Source organism: Larus michahellis, chromosome 14 (genome assembly GCF_964199755.1).
Source record: "Larus michahellis chromosome 14, bLarMic1.1, whole genome shotgun sequence".
In the NCBI taxonomy this organism is placed as follows: Eukaryota; Metazoa; Chordata; class Aves; order Charadriiformes; family Laridae; genus Larus; species Larus michahellis.
In genome coordinates, this window is record NC_133909.1 from 7,034,081 (window position 1) to 7,056,564 (window position 22,484).

Below are 22,484 nucleotides of genomic sequence, written 5' to 3' on the forward strand. Positions count from 1 at the left end.
CTGCCCCTGCAACCCAGACGGTGAATGGAGGAGTTGTCGGGGGCCGCAGGGGCCCAGCGGACTGCTTAGCATGACAATAGATCTCTCTAATTGTTCATAGGCGAGGTTTGGTGTCGGGTGGGTGAGATGAAGAGGCTGTTTGGTGATTCATAGGTGAGTCATGAGTCTTTTGGCTGAAGGGGGAAGTGTTGCCCCCCAGTTGGAGCAAGGGGAGAGGACTCGACTGAGCTCTAAACTTTAAACTATATGAGGTCAAGGGTGTCCTTCCACAAAGGTCTTGGCAGGTGCTTGCTGCTGAAAGGTGTCCAGCTGCCTTATGGTGTGGCTGCTCAGCAAACTAGGGGACTGGCTTGGGTTGGGTTAAGTGTATTCTAATTAATCCTGAGCTATTAACCACTGCACAAATGCAGCTCTGTTGCCCCATCTTTAAGGTAGGATGACCTGGCCCTGCTCAGATCTGAAGGATTTTCTGGTTTTGCAGCTCTTTAAGAATAAAGAACATGAAAGGTTGAGCCTTAATTGTGGTTTTAAATTAATTTAAATCTCTTGGAAAAACTGCAGGTAGAAGTAGAGATTTGGGAGGATAAAGTGCCTTGCTGCAGGGGCAGCTGGTTTGGCAGTCTGAAGACCAGGATTTGGGGTGTCTATGAAGCTCGGCTGCCTTCTTGCAGGGTTAAAACTGGTTGAGGAGCTGCAGCTGTCGCTGAGCAGAGTCTTTATTTCGGCTGGAAGACTAAGACAGCTGCCGAGGCCGTTTTCCTCCTCTGCTGGCCTGCAACAGTGCTGCCTAGTTGCTTCTCCTCCACCACTTTAACTCATAAGGGAAACGAGTTTCTGGAGCTGTTGCTTGGTGTTTCTTTTGAGGAGAAGTAAGCGGGGAAATGCTAATGGGTAAATGCAGTGCTTTTCCCCTCACCAGTCCTCTTAGGTTTGAACTAAAATGCATTCAGGCTTCTGGGAGGAAGAGGAGTGCCTCCAATGTTGTAGTCTTAGTCTTGGTTTTTCATTTAATTTAGCATAATTTTGTGGCCTGTCTCAAAAGGCCTTATTAGCAAGATAGGGTGTGAATTCAGTGTGAAGGCACTAGGAGCAGCACTGCCTACGGCAGCAATGTGCATGGTGATGTGGTTCATAGTCCCAGTCTAGCTGTCTGGTTTGATTTTTAACTGCTGCTGCCCTTTCCTTCAGAGGCAGTTTTCCTCTCAAGGTGGAGAAAATGATATGTGATCCTGGGGAGAGATTCATCACAGCTGGCGCGTACTCCACTGATGCTGACCCTGTTATGGCAGAATTGAAATGCCGGAGGGTTAGGGGCCTGTCATGCCCAGCACCAATAGTTAAGGATAAGAACCCAAAATGACTTGTGGTTATGCGTTGACAAGTGGGTGGGAAAGACCTCACAAGCACATCTTGCAGGCACCCTCCAGGTGTTTGGAGAGCTGAGAACTTGCTGCTGTCTATCCTTGTAGCCCCTGAAAAGGCTGGCTTCCTGTGCTGTGGGGCAGAGGAGGAGGAAGGATGCTGCCCATGTTATTGGGTTATAGATGGTGTCAAGTCTGTGTGGTGGTCCTGAATTCTTGGGGGCTGACGCACTGCAGGCATTTCATATAAGTCAGGTATTTATACTGGAATCATGCCCAAAAGGCCAGAACTGGAGATACAGGATGGGAGTTGCTGTGTCAGACACAATAAGACATAATGATTCTCTGGGCTTCCAGCCTTTGCTGCTTGAGGAAAAAGGGAGGGGAACAACCCCAGGTGTCTGAATTCAAACCAACAAATGTGCAGAGGCTGCTGTGTGCTGATGGGCAGGAGGCACTTGGTGCTTTGAGGTGAGCTTATGCTGCCAAGCCCTGCTGGCACAGCCCTCCTCCATGAGCTGAGCTGCCTGACAGAGCGGGTGAAGATGAGCCCTCGCTCACTGTGCAGATACACACGGGATGTCACTGTCAGGGGTTGCAGAGTCAGACTGGGGAGCACCTTGGCTGTGGGTTGGAAGCCCTGTGAGAAGCAGTGTGGCCAAACCTCAGCATCTTATGGCTGTATTTGTTAAACCTGATGGAAATGGCCTTTTCTGCCCTGCCTTTGTGAAGCCCTAGCTTCTGGGGAGAGCTAAAACTTGGTAACAGCATCCAATGGGAGCTTTAGTCTCCCATCTAATGACTCACTGATATAGCTATCAGCTCATTTCTGCATGCTGCTCTACCTAAACGGACAGTTAATTTGCTTGTAGCAGGCACTACTAGTTTTGACCCCTTATCCGCTTTGTTATTGATGTAACTGCACCCAGCCACAAATTAATTGGCTGCTGTTTTGTTTGCCCAGAGCAAATTGCTTGTAGATGTATCATAAATTCATAGATGGTAGACTAGATTGGTGGGGTGCTGGGTGTCTTCTACACCCCTGTGTATCAAACTCTGATTAACAACTCGTAGTGCTTGGAGGGAGGGAGGTGTGCTCCAGAGCAAAGTCGTCATGGCCCTGGGTGCCTACAGCCTTTGTCAGGGAGCTTGAGAAGAGGCAAAAATAAGAGGAGGATGGTGCTGGGTAACCTTTGAAGTTAGCAGCTTTTTGTGGAAGTAGCTTAGTGCCATTTGTCCTCTCCCCCATGCCAGGCCATTGGAGTCTGTGGTGCAGAGAGATGCTGCGGGTTGGGGTGAGCCCTGCAGAGCTGGGAGTGAACTGTGGTCTGCCTGCTGTCGGAGCGAGGGTTGGCTTGAGGTGCTGGGCTTGAAGTGCTTTATATCCTGCACATGCAGGCTGGTTCTTTCATTTGGTTTATCTTCACCCAGCACAAGCACAGCTTAAGTGAAGTATTCCCTCTCTTCATGGCATTGACGGAAGTCTAACATCAACGATCTTAAACTAATGATATGTTGAAAGCTCAAGGCTAAGGGAGCAGGAATTAATATCCTTGAGACCTGTCTAGTTCTGCCTCTTCTGACACCTCCTAATTTTCCATGTAAATTGGCTTATGAATCTTTGGCTCAAAGGCTGTGTTGTGTGCTGGGGGAGTCTGGCGTGTCTGCTAGGAAATTATCCAGCGTAATGGCAGGGTTATAATTGTGCTGTAGCTATTCAGATCTGCCTCCCCTGTGTGGACGCCCTATCTGTGACTATCTGAATAATCACTGCATTTATAGCAGTTTAGCGTGCATTTCTGGTTTGTTAAACGCTGTATGCCACTATGCGACAGGCCCGTGTGTGCACAGTCGTGCTCATAATAAAACATGATGTTTAATCCTTCTGTTATATTGACTCAACCATGGACGAACAGCAGGATAGTTCTTATGCGCACACACCTAGAAGAATAAGCTCAGGCTTTGGCTTATCCAGCTAAAGTAAATTTGCCCAGAATTTTGCAGGAAGTAAATAAAGGTGCGAGCACAGCTGCAGGGAAATCCATTCAAAAGGTATTGATTCACTCAATTCTGTATCTGTTACTGTACAACAGTACAGATGGAAGTCTGTTTCTGACTTCACAGAAAATCAAATGCAGATGGTGACTCTTAAAATTAGTTCTACAATAGGGAAAAAAAGCTGTGCCAGTCATTCAATCAGCTGAAATTTGTTCAGCTTTTCAATTAAAAAAGGCCTTTTGACTAGCTGTGCTTTAAGTGCTGCTGATTTGAGCTGTATAGCACAATGAGAACTTGTCCCTCAACACAAATGTAATAAATAAAAACAAGGTACGGAAAGAGCAAGTGTCTCTTTGCTCTGTGAGTTTGCGATTGGAAAATTCCCTCAATTTGCACACAGCAATGCTCCTTACTTTTAAGGGCTGAGCTGAAGATGGGAACCATAGTAACATCAATAACAAATTCCCAGAAGAAAGGGAAGTTTTGCTGAAAAATTGTCCCCATTTGACTCTGGAAGATGGTTCTGGAAACAAACCTGTGTGAACCTGGAGGCACAGCCAGGCATGTGCCAGGCCTGGTGGCTGTGCCTGTGATGGGTGCTCAGGGGATGATGCTGCCCCTTTCTCAGGTGCAGATCCGCTCAGCAGGCTGCTGGGATGGGCTCAGGCTTAGCCCAATGAAGCCTGGCAGTTGCTTGCAGGTAGACGTGTGTAAGGGCAGGGACCTTTCCTAAGTCTAGGGCGGAAAATGAAGTCTTCGCTCAGTTCAGTCATCCAGCTTTTAGAATATCTCAGCAGAAATGCTCTGAGCACCAGGTTCATTCTGACTAGTTAAAATATTTTTGTCTATCAGGGAGGAAATTAATATGGAAGCACGCAGACCAGAAGCTCTCACAGGCTCAGGAAGGATCTTTCATTGTTATATTAGCTGGTTATGTTGCCAACATCTCCTTGCTGACACTGAACACTGCTTTGCACTTTCATGGGTTTATTTAGTTTGCTGTACAGGGTGTTTCGGCAACAGCATGGCCAGGGCATGTCGAGGGACGGGAGCCAGAACAGGCGCTGAATGGAGATCTTGAAACCCCTATGCCAGCTGCAAAGCAGTATTATAAGCAGCCAAAATCAACTGTCCTGACAGAGCTACTAGCAAGGCACAAAGACTGCAATAGATTTTTATAAAACTCACCTCTGGTTTTAATTAGCTCAATAATTCCATTTTCAAAGTGTGGTTGAAAGATTCTGAATTGACTTAATTTTTTTTTTCCTCTTTAGTTTCATCCCTAGGAGAAAGTAAGAGGAACTAACTAGTGGAGGTGGTCTCTTTAAAAAGAACCAAATGCACAAATTCTTTCATAAAGAAACAAGATTGTTTCTCTTTGGCTACTCTTCCCTCAGTGCTGAAATTGTCTGTCTCACTGAATCTCCAGTGCCCATTGCTCCTTCTGAAGCTTAAAACAAGCACCTCAGACACTGGTGGTTTCTCTTGACTATTTCCTCTCCCAAAGTGGCACAAATGGTGCTGACTGGTCTCTTTGCCAAGTCTTTAGAGCTTCCTTGCATCTCTGTCCCTTCCCAGCACCTGTATCATCACCCTTGGTCGTGGATCTTTTTTGATTAAAGATGTCTCGCTTCTAGTTATTTGATGAAAACTGACCAACTTTGTCCAGTTGACACACACCATCATGGTGTCCTGACCTTGGAGGCTGGTGGAAACTTCTCCTGGGAACCTAAAAGGAAACATCTAAGTAGAAGCTCAAGGGGTAAAAGTCAGGTCAGGAGTGAAAAGGAGGAAAGAAATTTATGTGAAACTATTGAAATGTTTTTTACCTTGTGTTATCATCCAGGGAAAAGCCTCCAAAGTGCCACTGGCCCATCTCACTTTAAGCCAGAGCGTGTGTGTGCATCTGTGGTTCTCCTGCGTGGGCAAACACTGCTAGACAGACTGAGAGGTTGCTGCTTCACATCACAGTCTGTGCAGAGATGTAAATACCCCAGGATGAGCAAATAACAGTGGAACAGTCAGGATCTGATGGGTCTTCCTGGAATATATCACTACCACCATGAGCACCAGATTCTCTAACTGTAAAACTGGGATGAGTTCATTTCTGCCCCCTCTGTAAGTTATGGGCATGGAGTTATTAATGCTCATAACATGGGCCAGAGGGTGTTGCAGAAGTGCCAGCTAAGACAATTTTACAAGCTTCAAAAGTAGTCCAGCATCTGCTAATCAATACTCATTTCCGCTCTCTTCTCCCAGCCACCTACGACTCAAGGCTCTCTTTTCTTTTTTTTTTTTTCTTTTTCCCCTCAAGGTGTTTGCTGCTCACACTAATGCATCCTGAAATACAGCAATTGACACAAAAAATGTCAGATGTGATGTGAAGGAGCAGGATGGGCCACTTGCAGAGCCACTGCTGCCAGCTGTGTCCTTGTTATGTGTGACACTGTCCAAGTGCAGGCAGATGTCTCTCAGGTCACTGAGTGGCTCCTGCTTTCAGACAGCAATTTTTCTTTGTGGAGTTAATAAAACCATCAAGCCATAAAGGTTCCAATTTGGATTTCATGAAGACCAAACCTGTTCTAGCTTTTCCTTTTTTCTGTTTCTTCATCATTTCATTTGGTTAAAAGGAATATATATTTCAAAATGTCTGTAGTCTTCCTATCGTCCTTTATGTTTCATATTTCTCAAAGTTTCCTTTACCCTGAGATGTATTAGTTTTGCCCTTTTGGGAGTCAGGCTTGTTTGATTGAAAGACTAACAGTAAGCTGAGTTTTGTTTCCTGGTGCCCTGTGTTGCAGGAACCAGCTCTTGTCCCCTCACCACTTCCAGTGCCATCTCCAGATTCCTCTCTCTGTCCAGTGCTTTACAAGTCAAACCTGGTTTGGACAGTACTGCCCTTCTTCTAGCTCATCATCAAGGTGAGGAAGGAGCCAAGTAAAGGAACTGCAGAATTTGCTTAAAATTTGATTGATATCCTCAGGAGTTACCCCATTCTAGTTGATGGGAGGGTGAGACAGAGCAGGTTTTCTCCTGTTGTGATCTGTGATCATTGCTGCTTCCAAAATGAGACACATCTTCAAAGTTTCCCTTGCAAATGAGTTGGCGGACATCAGCCAACAGCTTCTTGCATGGGGAGAAATGTGATGTGGATTTTCTGCTTGTGAATCTGAAAGTTGGTGAGGTATCATGATACAATTGATCCCATAGCTCTTTCCACAGGAGCTGCAATGAAGGGTTTCTGCTGATAAATCCCATTTCTCCAGAGCTTGAAGGAGCTGGACTGTGCCCTGCTGCTTTCTGTCCCAAGATGGCTGTGTTTTGGGGAATGTGTTGTGCAGATGAACTAGTTTCTACAGTTTTTTTATGGAAAATAAACTCCAAAATATGAACTACTGCCTTGTTGTCTTTGAGGCCTTTCATCACACTTGTAGCGTCTAACACAGTAGCAAAAGGGTCAAAGAATTCCTACGAAGACCTGATGCTCCTGCAGCATTATTTGAGTTCCTTTACCACATGAACAGTCAGATACAGAATTTAAAATCTGGGCTTCTGCACTGAGCTGTCACAATTGCAGTTCATCAGTATTGATGGTTCATCTTTAAAGAAGAGATTAAACACTCCCGACAGTTCTAATGTATTGCAGCTTGTTACTGGTTGCAGAAGCTTGTTTTCTGCTAATAATTCTGTAAATTGGCTGCATGTCTCTTAGCCAATCTCATACATGCCTGAAGCAATACTCTCCCTCCTGGGTCACCTCTCACAGCCCACAGGATGTATCTGATATCTTTGCAGCTATTAGAATACGCATGTTTTTAAAGAATTAGTGCAATGAAGTGATTTGGGGAGATTAAAGAAATGGAGGTTATGTCCTGTCTCTAATATGTCAAGGCTTGGCTGGTCTGCCCGATCCCCTGGCAGCTTTTATCTGTCACTTGTAATGCTGCAGACAAGTGTTTCTGGTAACTTTGTCTTTTCTTGAATCATCTGCTACTCTTTCCTGGTTTCCTTTCCTGCGCTAAAGGACAGAGTCAAGATAAGCAGTTGCTTTTTTCAGCAGTACTGTAGATTATATCTGAGATGACAGCCTAATGCTTTCCAAGGATCAAATGGTCATCATTACTATCCTGTCTCCAGCCACCGTCTGAGGTTTGGGTCATTAATACTTGTAAAGCATTTGAGATTATTAGACTCAAGGAACTAGAGGACAGCAACATGTCCGCTTTCATTCTTGGCAGCTCATTTTGGTGGTGAAATCAGACCCTCAAGATGTCAAACTCCACTCTTGGGCAGCCACAGAAGAACATTCTGGCATGACTCAGACCTTGTTTTGCTTGGCTTTTCTCTAATCCCATGTCATTAATTTCAGTGGAGGCAGTGGTGTGAGTAAGAGCAGACTGGATTTCCTTCTGTGGTCATGCAGCAAAGGGGGTCTGAGGCTGCCTGTGCAATTGGCCTGTTTCCCTGTGTGATCACAGTCCATTCAATTGCCCAATGAGCATTAACCTCTTGGATGCACGTGTGCAAGGTGTGGGGTGCTGTCCCATTCTGGAAAGGATTAAATATCTGTCTGAACATAGATGCTGGGACTGGTTGGAGAGGGCATTGAGGCTGGGTGGTACCTGCACCCTTTTAACATGTCAGTTTGGTCATGGGACATATTTGTGTGTTCAAGGCAGCTTCCTGGGTTACAAGTGAGTTAGACCATATATGTGCAAAGGGAGATGTGATATGGAAACACAGTGGACCGCTTGGGATCTGGTCCACAGCTGCCCCATGTCTACCCCCAGCAGACTTTGTGGTGTCCATCACAGCTTCCACATTTACAGCTTGGTTTATAATCTCCTCCTGTTCGGTCTTTCAAGTCTTTCCTCTCCGAGCACAGATGATAACTTGTAAAGTCTCACAAACGTGTGAGTTGGGAATTATTGCTGCTATAGAAATTTCTCTAAGCTTGAGGAAACTAAGGCAGCAAGAAGGAAAAGGGAAGATAGCCATGAAACAAGGGACTAAGTCTACCTGTGGCCTGTCTGGAAACTTTTGTAAAGAAAGAGGCACTGATGTAAACTCAGCCAAGCCTCCATGTGCAGCTATGTGGCCAGCTCTGTGCAGCCTTGATTGAGACAACAGTGTCCTCCCTGATCTTACATCCACACACCAACACTTCTTCTATGTGCTTTAGCCAAATCTGGAGATGAGAAAATAACAGGGTATCAAACAGTGGAGCTCTAATCCATCCCTAGCAGCCCTGAGCTTGGACACAATGCCACATGGGTAGGAAAGATGATAAATCAGGCCGGTGGTGTGGAGATGTGGGCAGTGAGCGGCTCACACGGTAGCTGGCAGCTGTGATGTGGGCTGCAGATGCTCCCAGAGTACCTTTCTGGGTGATGGGATCCCCTTTGGGGCTCCATAAACCTGATGGCAGAGGGGCTTGGTGCAGTTTGCCAGCCTGAATGTGGATGGATCATGCCTGGGGGATCATGACTGTAGCCATGGCATCTAGTGTAGATAGGTGAGGCAGATGGAGAAGTGCACATCCAGCTCCCAGGAGCCCTGGGAAAGGCTTCCATTTGTGTCCATTGCCATGGCAGTGTGTGATGCTTTCCGGCCCCAAAGGGCTTGCTGGAGTCTCTGTGGTGAGGAAGGGGTCTCTGTTTTCTGTGTGCCTGTTTCTGTGCACTCACACGTGCTTAGCTGGCACTGGAGCTATGGGGAAGATGCCTGCCTGCCCTTCTGCTCCAAAGGAGTTTGAAGATAAATAAGGGGTTCTCAGGTGCATTTAGGTCCCTATGCTGGCTCTTCTAAGAACTAACCACCCAGACTAACTTCTTTTCCCATCCTGTAGCCTTCAGCTTACCAGGAGATCTTCTAGTAGGACTAGGGGTAAAGCCAAAACCTGACTGTACTCAGCATAGCCCTTTTTTCCAACTGCTCACAAAGCTGGTCTGCTCCTCTTCCCTCTAAAACCAGCAGTAATTAGCTATGCTGTGGCTATATAGTGAACAGCAGGCTGGATTTGCTGTGTGAAGCCTCCCTGAACACCCATGAGACATCCTAATTACCTTGATTGGGTCATTATGATACAGGGTTGATGGAGAGATGTTGGAATGTTGTCTTGCTTTTTTTTCTTTCACCCTGAGTGTGTCAGGAAAAGAGGGGGGAGGTCTCATTAAGATCCCCCCAAGAAAGACGTGTAATTTATTTCACGCTGAACAATTAATGTTTCCCATGCTGTAGAAAGACTGAATATTAATTCCAGCAAATGGGTCCCCTCTCATTGAGCTGCCAGTGTTTGTGGTGTTAAATGTAGAGATTGTGTCAGTACTGTCTGGGGGCCGTGGCTTGGCACAACACGCCTCAGCCCAAGAGCAAGTGTTTATGTGCTTTCTTCAGTGGCAGCAGTTGGCTGGGGAAAAGTATCTGGACTCAAATAAAAGCAAAGCCAGGCAACTTGTTCTCAATCTGAGAGGTGATGTTTTACTCTTTCTCTTCTGAAGCAGTTTCCATGTTGATAACATGACAAATTTACATTGCCAGAGCACTTAGAGGTCTAAGTTGGGGATTATGGGCTGGGAGGTTGTAATGACTTGATCTTTAAAAAATAAAAAAAGGTGGGGGAGGGGATTAAATCCCTAAAAATGCCTTGTGCAAGTTGAAATCCAAAGTCTTCGTTTATGAGCAGACAGGAAGGAAGGCAGAGGGAACCCTGATGTGAATAGTCTTCTCCTTTCTAAACCTGTTACCATTTCTCAGTGGGAGGGATCCGGCTGCTGGAGAAGGTGCACCTCCAAGAACCAGACTCCTAGTGGAATAAGTCAATAATAGCTTTGAGAAACTCTCATCAGTTATAACTTCACCCACTGTTTCCATCACCATGCTTATCCCTATCAAATGCTCTATGCCAAAATGCGTGCAAAAATGTTAGTGTTTGTCTTTCTGCGGTCGAGTCCCATGGGAGAAAAGGTAGAGGACTGCATCCCTGAGCCTGCAGTGGGTGTGAGAAGCGCTGCTCCTGGATGAGGCAGGAGTCTTCTCCTTGCTGTGGATGCCTAGGGAGAGCTCAGCTTTCTCCTCTGAAGTGTCTGGTGGAGCAGGGCATGGCAGACTGGGATTGCCAAGCTGTTGTGCTTCCAGCAGCATGTGTAGGAAGAGAATCCTAAGAGCTCCTGCAGACTTAGCAAAGGCAACTTAATAACCAAACACCAGAATAATTAAAATGATGTCACTGACTCTCAGCCTCCCTATTCTGCGAGTGGAAACCTGCAGGGGATAGAAGAGCATAGGTTGGAGGGAAGGGCTGACTCATCTGTTAACTTAGTTTTAAGTGGAAGAAATAAGGTTTAAGGCCTAAACCAAAACCTGTGTGTGTCACTGTTTAACTGAAGCTCAAAAAGTCACTGCCCCAAAGGCGTTTCTGTGGAGCCAGACCCTGCAGATCTCCTTTTCTCATGCGGTGCCGGATGATGATGCAGTCAGTACCTGAGGTAGAGTCCTCTCCCTGTTGTGCTAAAAACCCACTGGCTGCTGTGGTGTAAACTGAAACTCAGCCTGGTGCGACGGGCAGAACTTGTCTCTCATTTGCAGGGGACTAACCCTGTATGGACCTGCAGGATGGGGCCTTCAGTCTTCAGTGGTGCTTCTGTTGTTCAGCTGCTGTGCTTGGGGAGGGCGATGTTGGTGTAGTCTGACTTTGCTTTGGAGGAGGAATCCTTTATACAAAGGCTTGCCCCTAGGGAGTGTTGATGTGACTCCAGCAGCATTTAGAGATGGTGAAAGGTACTGAGCTGACAACCCCAGGGGCTTTTCTAACATGCTTGTTCTCAGCATATCCAGAAGTGCTTATGAAAGCACCACTCTATGTGCACCATCATGTCTCATACTGAAGTAAGCCACATCTCAAATGTAACTTTGGAGTTGTTGAAGCCTGGCTTTACCCTTCAAGAGAAGCCAGTGCTGCTGCTCTCCCATGAGCCAGACTGGGAGATCAGGAGTGATGATTTCCATAGCCAACACTACCATACGGGTAGAAAGATGCTGTGAGAGGAACAACTGGTGAGTCCTGTACAATCATAGGAGCTGTTTCCAAATGGGATACAGGTAGGGAACAAAGGTTCTAAGAGCAGGTATCATCTCTTGTGCCCTCCTGTAATCAGGGTCTACATGTCTTAACCAAGGTTTTGCTTCCAGTGGTGCAGTGAGTTCCCTGTTCAAATGCTGCCCTGTAAATACAGCTTCAAAATACATCTTCTGTTGCCTGGAGGCAACAAAGGGCCCTCATCTGCTGGAGGAATCGTCCAATAGGAGATGCGGGCTGTAGGCGAGGCATCCCTCCCCTTTTACTTCTCTACTGTTGGTGAGACTTTCCTGTGTCCTGTCCCCTCTCCAGCCCCACAGCAGGGATGGAGCAAGTGGAAAGGCTGCAGGGGTGTGAGGGTTTAGCTGTTTGCTTTGCTGATGGGAGGTGAGTGAGGAAGGGCATTGCTGTGTGATCCCTGCATCTGGCAGGAGGACTAATGCAAAATGAGTGGGCTGGGAACATATCTGTACCTGCTGCGTGGCTCCTCTCGCACCTGTGAGTCTGTTGAATGAAATGCATCCAATTAGCAACTCAGGAGGACTGATGAAACATGATTAGTCAGGTTCTGGCTGTGTCCCAGGGGCCAGTGAGTCACCCCACCTTTCCCTCCTCCCCACACAGCAGCTGCCAGCATTGTGCTCACTCTCCAACGTGGCTGCAGCTTACTCCTGGGCAGGTTTAGCTGTGCAGAGATTTCAGCTGAAGAATGGTTTCTGCCTGGCAGGGCTTTGGGGACCTCAGCTCCAGCTTCTAATTTGAGCTGCCTTGGCAGAGCTGTGACTGTGGGGAAGGCAGGAGTATATTTTACTGCCCAGTGTGGACATGGGGATCTGCATAGTGGAAAAGAGGTAACTTGGAAGGGTCAGCCAGGGACTGAATCCTGTAGCAACCAGCCAAGAGGGCTCTGTCGCTAGCTGGGAAAGTTGGAGTGAAAGTAACTGGACCATCTGCCCCTTGTGGGAGTTTATCAAGAGCAGAGCTGTGACATGTGGCTTCAGTTGCACCTCTAAGGACAAGGAGGGGAAGAAGAGGGGGTGGAAAGTGAACCCATCTGTCTTCTTGCTGTCTGGCAAGGCAGCTCACGAACACACAGAAAAGTGGTGGCAGAAGGAGCTGAGGAAATTTGTCTCAGGCTGTTGATCTGAACCACCAGATTGAATAGTTTCTTTCTATCACCCCTTGGTTTTGGGGGTGTTTTCCCCCCTGTTATTTAGCTGGATTTCCCTGAGTTTCTTTCAAGCAAGAGAGACAATGGGCTGTGTATGGGGGCAGGACTGCAGGGAAACGTGTGTCTTATCTCTGTGCCCTTCTCACTGTGCCTTTCAGACAAAAGCGCTTCAGCTGCTGTGTCCTTTTCTACTTAGAGATGCCTTTTATTCAGGCTCTGCAATCAGTAACCGAGGCACTGAGACAGGGGGATCACATAATAAATACAAAGAGTGGAATAGACAAAGAGGTAAAACTGAACACAAACCAGAACGTCAACAGACTCTCCAACTTAAAAAAGCCAGCTCTGAAAAATAGAGAAAAGGGGTAGGATGGTTGGAATAGGTCACACCAAGGTGCACAGAGACTGTATAGCTACTGGAAGTCCTTACCTTAATCCCCTAGGTAGGGGGACACCTCCAAAGGCCTTTGATCAAAAGGTTTGTGTTCAAAGGAGAGGCTTTTGTTCATCTTTCCCTGTGCTTTGGGGTGATTTAGGGAAGACAGCAAAAAGCTGTCTGTTCTTTGCTAGTTTCCTTTGTCTGTACCTCTCTTCCCAACATCTCAGCATCCACAAGTATCTGCCTCCTTGTCTTCCCAACTTGCTACAGCTTTTATGGATATATACACGCGCATATATATATATATATATATGGAAAGGGAGGGGAGCCCACAGCCAGCATTTAGACCTCTGGACTAGGAAAACCCTCGGGGACAGGCAGGAGGAACATGAGGCAATGGAAACTATGAGCTTTTGCAGAGCGGTGGGAAGTGGCAGGTGCTTCTGCTGGGACAGCAGCTAAATGGGAAGCCTTGTCCCTGGTGTTGGTTCCAGGTCTCACTATCATGGCTTTCCTACTCATGTAAATGAGATCTGAAGGGACTTCAGCCTGAGAAGATGCCTGTATACTGTGCCTTGACTTCAGTGTTATGAGATCTGGAAAAGGTCTACCCTGCAAAGACCCTTTCCAGTGTCACACCAGCTGCTGCTGACCGCCCTTCTTAGCCCCCATGACTTTTAGCACATGTCTTGGCCACACTGGGTCAGACTGACTCACTTAAGACTGGAACAGACTAGTTCAACCATAAACACCTTTACTGTAAGCAAGATAACATCTTCAATGTGCTGCTCTCTGAGCGCCCTGATAATTTAGTCTGTTTTCACTTCTCTCATACTTTCCTCACTGCTACTATTGAAGGAGGAAAAAAACCCACCCAGCCATTACCACCTCCTTTCACAGAGGAGTGTGCCAGTCCTCCCCTTAACTTCCTTCTGGGAGAAAGGTAACACAATAGCTTCCCTTGTGCTGAGAGCAAGTCTGTCTTGGCACATCATACATCTTTCTTGACCTTTGTGCCTGAGCCCTTTGGGGAGAGGGCTGACCAAAGAGCAAAGCAGCTCCCTGAAAACCAGCACAGGTGAAAATTCCTGGCAGTTAAAACAGGGCAAAGATTTTTCAAGTCATAAAGCTTGAAAGCTCCGTACATGTCTGGCTTTATTTCCCAGGGAAATGGGGGTGAAAAGTTGACAAGATACTGTGCAGCTGCAGTGTGGATATGCCGCTAAGGTTGGGTGCAGGTTGACAGAGCCTGGAATGAAAATACAGAGAGATACTCTGTTATAAAGCTCATTCAATGACTCAAAAAGCAGCGCACCACATCTGATGATGTCAAAAGTGCTGGTGCTGCACACTGGCCTGCTTTGATCACCAGAGGTGAGTGAATGGCTGTGTGCTCTCTACAGGGTGTAGACTGAAGTATTGTCTGTACTTAAAAACACCTGCGAGTGTGGTGTGTGTGTGTGTGTGTGTGTGTGTGTTAGCTGTGCCTGTGGCTGGGGAAGTCCTGTGCAGGTGACACAGTTTGCTGTGTAGCTGTGTAAGGGTGAATTTCTGTTCTGGGTATACCATGGGTGGCTGGTAGCATGAAACCGTAAGTACAGGAACAAATTCTTTTGTGCTGTTTGATGCTTTTAATTCCTCTTTATATTAAATTCATCTACAGTAACCAGTTCCTCCATGTTTGACAAAGTGTTGAACAATGCCTGCATGGTCCCCTGGGAGCCCTGCATAGGCTATCAGTGTAATCCCTCGTGTTTAGCTGATCTGTGCTGTCTTTTCTCTAGTCTTTGTAATGAGCAAAGTTATTTCCTAATCTGTGACTGTTAAAGCTGCACATACAAGCCACGGACATTTAATTTTTCCTCTTTTAACTTTATAAAGCATTTGTTACTTTGAAGAAGCTGCACAAGCAACTCTGCGTCCTCTGAGCTGCCTTTTTGCATCTTCTCGCTCCACAGATCTCTGCACATTGTGTTTTTTGTCATGTTTAAAACCCTCTGCCTGGGGTTCCCCAATGGCTGTGCAGACTGCGAGGCAGAAGAGCAGCATGAGGAACTAGCAGTGTGAAAATCAGCTCATTGGCATGAAAAGCCACAAAGCTGGTGTTAGTAGCAGTAGTTTTGAGAATTATTTGCAGTCCCTTGAAGCAGTGCAATTGTTATCTGCCTGATTTTGCTAGAAATATTTGGGATTAACATCAAAATTAGCCAGTCTTTTAAAATATTTGGCTGCCAAACAATACAGCCTACTGGAGGCAGATGGGGCTGGACCAAAAGGCCAAGTGTCAGACCTAAGCGAGACTTGTGGCCGCAAGACCTTTTTTGTCTGTTTTCTTCTAGGATATGAGCACAGCCATCAAAGTTTGCAGGTCAGATTTCTTACCAAAAATAAATACATGACATTGTGTTTCAGAGGTTCAGGTTTTGAATGAAGAAGCTCTATATTGACATGCTGCTTAGGTATTCTGGTCAGGCCAAGAGGCGGGGAATCACTAGGCAGTGTTGTTGATAGAGGCTTTATTCTTCTAGGGTGAACATTTCCCCCTTGAAATCCTCTTTCTGTCCTTTCTCTCTTTTCCATTCATCCCTCCGGGGGGACCAGTGTTTTGTGTGATAGAGTCCTCCCGTGCAGGGGTGGAAAGAAGCAGCAGTACACAGCATCTCATAGGCCAGGGGCAGCGTAGGAGCAGAGCCCTGCAATGAAAAAGGGACGCACCTGGACTCTTGGAAGTGGAAGCTTGTGGTTCAAACGCTTCATCAAGAATTGCCTGAAGCTGCTGCTTTTCCATCAACTTATAGATCTGAAGGCTTTTTGCTGCAATCACTTCAGAGTGCCCTAGTGAACAGCCACAGGCAGTGAACGTGGGGAAAAGTCCTCCAGAAACTGAGTCTGCTGGGTGGATTCTGGTGCCAGTTTTAGACATACACTAGCCTCTGTTGTGCTATTGTTGTTGACAGAGCTGCTGTTGCGACATGGCTCTTTTGCAGGGCGGATGGCCACTAAGAACTGGCGCTTGAAGGTCTCACTGAGGGCAATGTAGAGGAAGGGGTTGAGGCAACTGTTGGCATAGCCCAAGCTAATGGCAAAGTTGTAGGCATAAAAGAAGGCCATGGACGGTGTGTCAATGCCGAGGTGAACCAGCTGGAGGATGTAAAAGGGAGCCCAACAAATAAAAAAGGCAGAGCAGATGGCAACTGCCATGCGGGTGACTTTCTTGGTACGTACCTGGAGGCTTCTTTGGGGCAATGGGACCACAGTGGTGGCCATGTGCTGAAGGATCTTAAAATAGACCACACAGATCACAATCAATGGCACAGCGAATGCCAGCATGAACTGATAGAGCGTGAACCAGTAGATATCAGTCTCTGGGTTGGGAAGCAAGAGAGCACAGCGGACAGTCCCATCCTCCAGAGGCATAAGACCTGCGTACATCCATACGGGAATGATGGTCAGGAAGGAGAGGAGCCACACCAAGCAGATAACTAGAGCTGCAACACATGGGGTCCGGACATAGGTAGATTTTAGAGGGTACACAGTTGCCAGGTAACGGTCCAGTGTCATCACTGTAAGGATGTTGGTGCTGGTGATCTGACTGTTGGTGTCCAGGGCAGTGATGATGGTGCACAGGGGAGCTCCGAAGTACCAGGAGCCATTGCCTAGGAGCTGGTGGATGAGAAAAGGCATGCCCAAGAGGAAGAGGAGGTCCACAATGGAGAGGTTGAAGATGAAAATGTCAGGCACGGTTTGTTTGCATCTCAGTTTCTTCTTCTTGACAATAGTGTAGATGACAATGAGGTTCCCCACAATGCCCAGGAAACAGATGATGCTGAAGAGACTGGGCATGATCACGTTGGTGTATGGTGCTGACTTCTCTGCTACTGCCAAAACAAACCAAAGCCATGAGTGCAACCCAGAGGCAACCTCTTTACATCTCTGTGTGCTTGCCCTGTCCTACAGCTGGATCCCCTTCAAAGATGTAGCTTGGAATGATGTTTAAGACCCTCCGCTGTACTGGAGAGGCTTAGCTGGGGATTTGACGCTTCCTCCTCTACCACCCAATGCATGCAGCACACCACCTAAATCTGGCCATGTGTAGACTTCTTTCCTAGGCTGCTCTTATGTACTTCTGTCTTGACCTGAACCTCCCCAGCTCTTTTGGGGGGACTAAAGTCAGGTTGGTGTGCCTCTGCACTTGCCAGTGTCTGACAGGGAGTTGATCGTATCTTTTCTGACAGGGAGTGTTGGGTGTCCACCCATTTTGAGGGGAGCGGGTAAGGCAGCTGGTGCTTTCTATATCAGAGAAGTACGCCTCTATGTGGGTGCCAAAATCTGGATATAGTCAATGCTCAAGCTGTTGTGTCAAAAGTTTCAGATCATCTCCTGGGTGGTTTATCTGTTGTATGGTATGAGACACAGAGTTCATTGACCATGCAGGCAGATAACTAATGCTTATCTAAATTGTGAGATCTGGGACTGTACCCTGGCTGTGTCCCACCTCTGTTGTCAGGGTTAGGGCAGACCATGTGCTCCTTTTCATCTTCCTTCCCTGTCCTTCTCCCTTCCTCTAGTTTCTTTTCTAAAAAGAAATCCATGTGTGTGGCCAGACAGGGGTTTGGGAGTATGTTTCAGAGTGGCCCTTCAACAGGGAATGTCCTAGTCATATATGGAGGGGGAAAAAAAATAACTTAATCTTGTTGTCTCTGGGTTCTGGATGTAAGTGCATTTCAAAGGTAAAATTCTTGCCTAATAACACATAGCTTATTAGCATTGATGCTTGACTGTTGCTGTTTGGGGTGAGAGGCCCAAACATAATCAAATAGCATTTTGAAGCTGCAAGCCCTCAGTAACAACCAACAGGGATTTCTGTTCTTGGGTATGGAAGGTGGTGTCTAAGGCACTGATTGTGGTGTGCTCTGTTCTGCAAGACTGTCATGTGCAGTGTGTGATGGAGTCTTAAATCACCTTCTCAACTGAGGCAAATCTCATTACTCCTCTGCTATGGGACCTGATTTTTTTCTGGGGAAGGCTTTGTGTGAGTTATTTGTGTGGCTGTTACAAAGACATGCATGACAGCCCCCGAGCCTAGACTGCATGTGTCTTTCATTGAATTGCAGATGATTCAATGTGGTGTTAATTTGAAATACTTTCAGTCACTGTACTATTCCACCTCCTTAGCAGCCTGTACCTGTAGAAGTGGGGAGGTTTCCTCCAATAGAAACTAGGGGAATCTTGAAAATGAGATTAAGTGAAATAACAGATACTCATAAGGTGTTGTGTGCCAAAGCTGTATCTATTTGCTGAGGTGGTATTTGCTAACTTTGACCTCTAGAATTCTTGAGTACAAACTTCTCCAGATTTACTTTGGTGTGACATAGAAGCTTGACTGAATTGGCAAGACAACTGGGGCCACGTCACTGGCCTGGACAGTGGCTGAAAAAGTGTGTACCATATCAACTGTATGTAATATTTCAGTGCTCTTAAAGTGGCACCTGATGAGCTGCTACTGCCTCAGTCCTTCTGGCACTACAAAGCAGCCAGCTTAGGCATAAGCAAGGCCACGGTCGGAATCTGGTAGAGCTGTTGTAGCACTATTTTATTGTAAAAGCCTCTGGGCAGATGACAGAAAGCAGCCAATGAGGCAAGTGCCTGAAAGTGAAAGCCAGGCTTGGTTGATAAGACAAAAAAGCGTGGTCCAGGCCATTCATGGGCTTCTAAATGGTCACTGTTCCTCCTGGCTGCTCATTAATGCAAGGAAATGCCCTGAGTTACGTGGCTTTTGGCAGATAACATACTGTCATCAGAACCCTATGGAAACTTTGATACTTAGAATCATAGATTCTTACTTATCTTAGAATCATACTTACTCTTCAGTATCCAGCCTGTGTATGCCCTGAACGTCCAGACACATCCTGTGCCTCCTTAATGCTTGAAGATGGCAGACTAGAAATTGGAAGACAACAGCTGTGGTCCTGCTATTCTGCACGTAGCTATTATGAGTTCTGTTCTCCTCTCTAGTCCCAAACTTTGTTATGAATGTGATGGGAATCGTTTGTATGAGTGAACCATAAAGGCCACTTGTTTAGCTGGAAATTGGGACAAAATGTCCTGTTCCTGCCATGCAATCAATAGAGGGCTCATGGTGACCCTGTAACACTTGGAATGAGCTCACCTGGCCTAGTGTGCAAGCCCAAAGCTTCAGGTGAAAAGCACTCTCTATAGTGCTGTAGCATCTTTCCTCTTGGTATCGGTACAAGCAGGACTTTCAAGTGTTATTAGCTGGAAGCTAGTGTGAAGCTGTAGTCTGTGTGTGTATTATGGGCTGGAGTCAGAAGTGCATGACTATCAAATACTCAAAAGTTATCTCTTTTCTAAAGCTTCTTTCATCTTGAGATATGGTTGAATCTGAATTTTCGATGCTGCTTCTGTGCACATCTAAGTGGCTGTACTTTGTTTACTGAAACAGCTACTTCAGGCATTGATTTGTCCTTGCTTGTAGATCTGTGGCTGCCTCTTTAAAAGTCCCAAAGTGGACTGCACTATGTGAACTGAATAAGGACTTTTTTTATCTAAGGTGATTGTCCTCAGCCATGCCCGTATGCATAGGAAACTACTATTTTACTTTCAGAAGGAAGCATCTAAGGCACACTTTCAGTTTATAAAGGACTTGCTGGTGGAGAGGGAGTCAAAGATCACATTATAAAACACCTTCTGTTGAAGAGTTTCACCGACTTGCACCATTGAGAACTGGTCTGCCTGACCTTAAACCTTGATTTAGGAACAGTGGTAGTATGGAGAAAAAAGGAGATTGGTGGGGACCTCCGCTTCCCTTTCCAGCGATGTCTCCCGTTCTGTGCCTTGTTCCCCTCCCTGTCTAGCTGGGCTCTTTCATCTCTTCTCTGCAGCTAAAACCAACAGGCTGCTGGAGTTATTACTGTCTCACAACCAACAGGTAGCGAATCGCTTCAAGCCCCTGGGCCGAGCGGCGGTGGTCGGGCTTTATTTTGGTGCTGTACGGTGTCCCGGGAGGGAGGTCGGGGGCGCGGGGCCCCTCCCCAGCCCCCGGCAGGGGTTGACCCTGTCCTGCCCGCCGTGTGCCGCCCCGCCCGGGGCCCGGAGCTGTCCGCCCTCGGGTGCTGAAGGCGGCTAGTTCCTGCCGGCACCCCGGGGGTGGGGGGCTGTGGAGGGGGCTGTGCCCCTGCCCTCAGCCTCTCCCACTTCATGGGGTACCGGCCGGGCTCAGCGCTGCAGAACAGCGCAAGAGCTATGTGCAGGCGGGCTTTGCCCCGCAAAGCTCCCCACGCCCCGGCCCCAGCACCAGCGCCCCGCCGGGGAGATGCGCCTCTGCCCCGCGCAAGCCCCTGCTCACCTGAGCCGTTCCGAGCCTCCGGCGCGGTGAAGTTGCGGGAGGAGTTGGTGGGGGCCATGGCAGTGAGTCCCGGTGGCAGGGATGGAGAAAGTTGGGCAAGTTCCCTCGGCGGATCCGCGGCAACGATGGGATGGGGGCTCCCCCTCTCCCCGCCCGGGCAGACTGGGGCCGAGCAGAGTGTGGGAGGCAGGAGCCCTTCTGCAGCCGGCGAGCAGAGCCTGCGGCTCGGCTGTGCCGCGCTCCGCTCGCCCACTCCCGCCCCTCCGAGCCCGGAGCAGGTACTGACATCAAAGAGCAGCTGACTCCGCCAGCCACGTCGTCTGAGAGCATCCCTCCACCGCCGTCGAGTGGGAGGGAATGTCGGCGCTGAGCGGGGCCGGGGGGAGCTGCCCTCCTCGCGTGGGAGGGGGCCGACCCCCGGCTGGGGGCTCAGCAGTGCCTCGGTAGGGTTGCAGCGGGTGCTCTTTCACATCGCTTCCCCACGCCGCCCCCGAAGGGATGGCTAGGATCTGTGCCTTCCCAATTACAGCCATCCTGCTCTCGCTATCGTCAGAAGAGGAACAGCAGATTTTGCCTTTTAAGTAGCTCTGATCTCCTGCCTTCAGTGTTTATCTTTCTTGCAGAGACACTTGCAGTTTTCATCCCTGAGTCACAGGCACATCCCCACTAGTGGGGCTGGGGAATGTCAAGGCACCAAATTACCCGCTGAAAACTCTGTTGCTTTGACCCTCTGACCCCTCTAACTCCAACCTGAGACACTTGTAACTAATTCTCTGCTGTTTTCTGCTGTTCCGCTTCTTGCCACAGCTCATTTGCTTCCTAGCTGCTGAAATTAGCTCTATTGCTAGCTCAGATTCTATTTGTGTTCTACTTCTTGGCCTTAAAAATATTAGGCAAGAACCCCGTTGGGTTTTGAGAAACTGCTTTGCTCTTTTTCTGCGCCTTGCAAGAGCAGTAGCCAGCTCTTTTCTGTGGCTTTGAGCTGAGGATTTTGTTGTGCTTCCTGCCCACTGCTTATACATGATGAGTTAGGTTCCTCCATTATGGTTTGATAAATCACACGTTACCAGGGTGAAAGGATCATTCTGTACCTCTGAGCTGCACTGAAAAAGCATGATGATATGTAAGAAGTCTGCAAGAAAACCAGCAGCAACACGCAGCTTTTTCTCTGTGGTTGAGTGCGGTGTAAGGGATTGGGTTTGCTTTAGAAAAACTACATCTATCTGCCTGGAAATCTCTTTTTTTTTTTTTTTTTTCTGTCTTTTTCTCTGTAATTGCAAAGGCTGGCATCAATCATAAAGATCATATTTTTTTTGAGCTTCATAAGGTTGTATCAAGTGGGACTAGGAGTAATCCATACCATTAAAAATGAAGGCCAGCACACATACCAGCAACAATACCGGTATGGGCTGTAAGCCATATTTGGCAGCAGCATTTTCAGTGTGGGCCTCTTACTATGTAAGCCGAAGGACTTCATCATTATTAGGTTGTCCTCTAGTGGACCAGAGGTAGACAGAAATCTGGAGCATGCTTCGCCCAGGCATTGTAGTTCTTAGGAATCGGAGAAAGGCTGGGGCCAATTTGTCTGGTATGCTGTGAAGTTTTTGCTGAGTCTCTGGAGTTGCCTCAGTCAGTGGTTTGCCCAAGAGGTTTTTCCCTGGCAGATATCCATGGTGTATAAGACACTTTTAAACCTGCGCAGCTTGTGAAAAAGTGGTGTTTCTCAGTCACTTAATATTTTCTTAAAAGACCCTTTTTTTTCTTGCATCCTGTGCAAATTTTAGTGCTCATCTATATGGTGTTACTACTGCAAAACAAGCTACGGTTTGTGTGCGGGGATTGTGAACCTAAGGCAAAAGAGCTTTGTGAACAGTTTGCTGTCATATGCAGTGAGTGCCTCCATGTAATTTCGCTTAATCCAGTTTTGAAGTACAGAGCATGAGTGTTTGCATGGGAAACGGGTAGGCAGTTGCTATTCCAAACATCTTCCCTGCATCGATAAGCTCCTACTCACTTTCCCTGGAGAGGAACTAGCTATCTTACAGCTTTCAAAGAAAGAACCTGACACTTAAATGTAGCAGTTTCCAAAGCACAGCATTATTTTTAATTTGCAATCTCAAATATTGCTGTTC

General features: G+C 47.3%; 2 protein-coding genes across 2 annotated transcripts in view; one reads left to right on the forward strand and one right to left on the reverse strand.

Moving 5' to 3' along the window:
- The window catches only part of CASKIN2 (CASK interacting protein 2), an 83,041-nt gene that overhangs the window by 14,205 nt on the left and 46,352 nt on the right, over positions 1-22,484 (forward strand). The gene's annotated exons all lie outside the window — the stretch shown is intronic.
- On the reverse strand, positions 14,602-20,835 carry LOC141751348 (melanin-concentrating hormone receptor 1-like). Its single transcript, XM_074607960.1, has 2 exons — positions 20,353-20,835; positions 14,602-16,864 (listed from the first exon to the last, which is right to left on the reverse strand). The coding sequence occupies exons 1-2, from the start codon at positions 20,408-20,410 to the stop codon at positions 15,822-15,824; spliced, it is 1,101 nt and encodes a 366-aa protein (XP_074464061.1). The 5' UTR covers positions 20,411-20,835; the 3' UTR covers positions 14,602-15,821.

Bases quoted from the DNA above. Each gene is read 5' to 3' on its own strand.
- LOC141751348 (XM_074607960.1), bottom strand. From the start codon at position 20,410: ATGGCCCCCACCAACTCCTCCCGCAACTTCACCGCGCCGGAGGCTCGG. The intron at 16,865-20,352 runs GTGAGCAGGGGC...TTGTTTTGGCAG, and splicing joins GGAGGCTCGGAACGGCTCAG to TAGCAGAGAAGTCAGCACCA.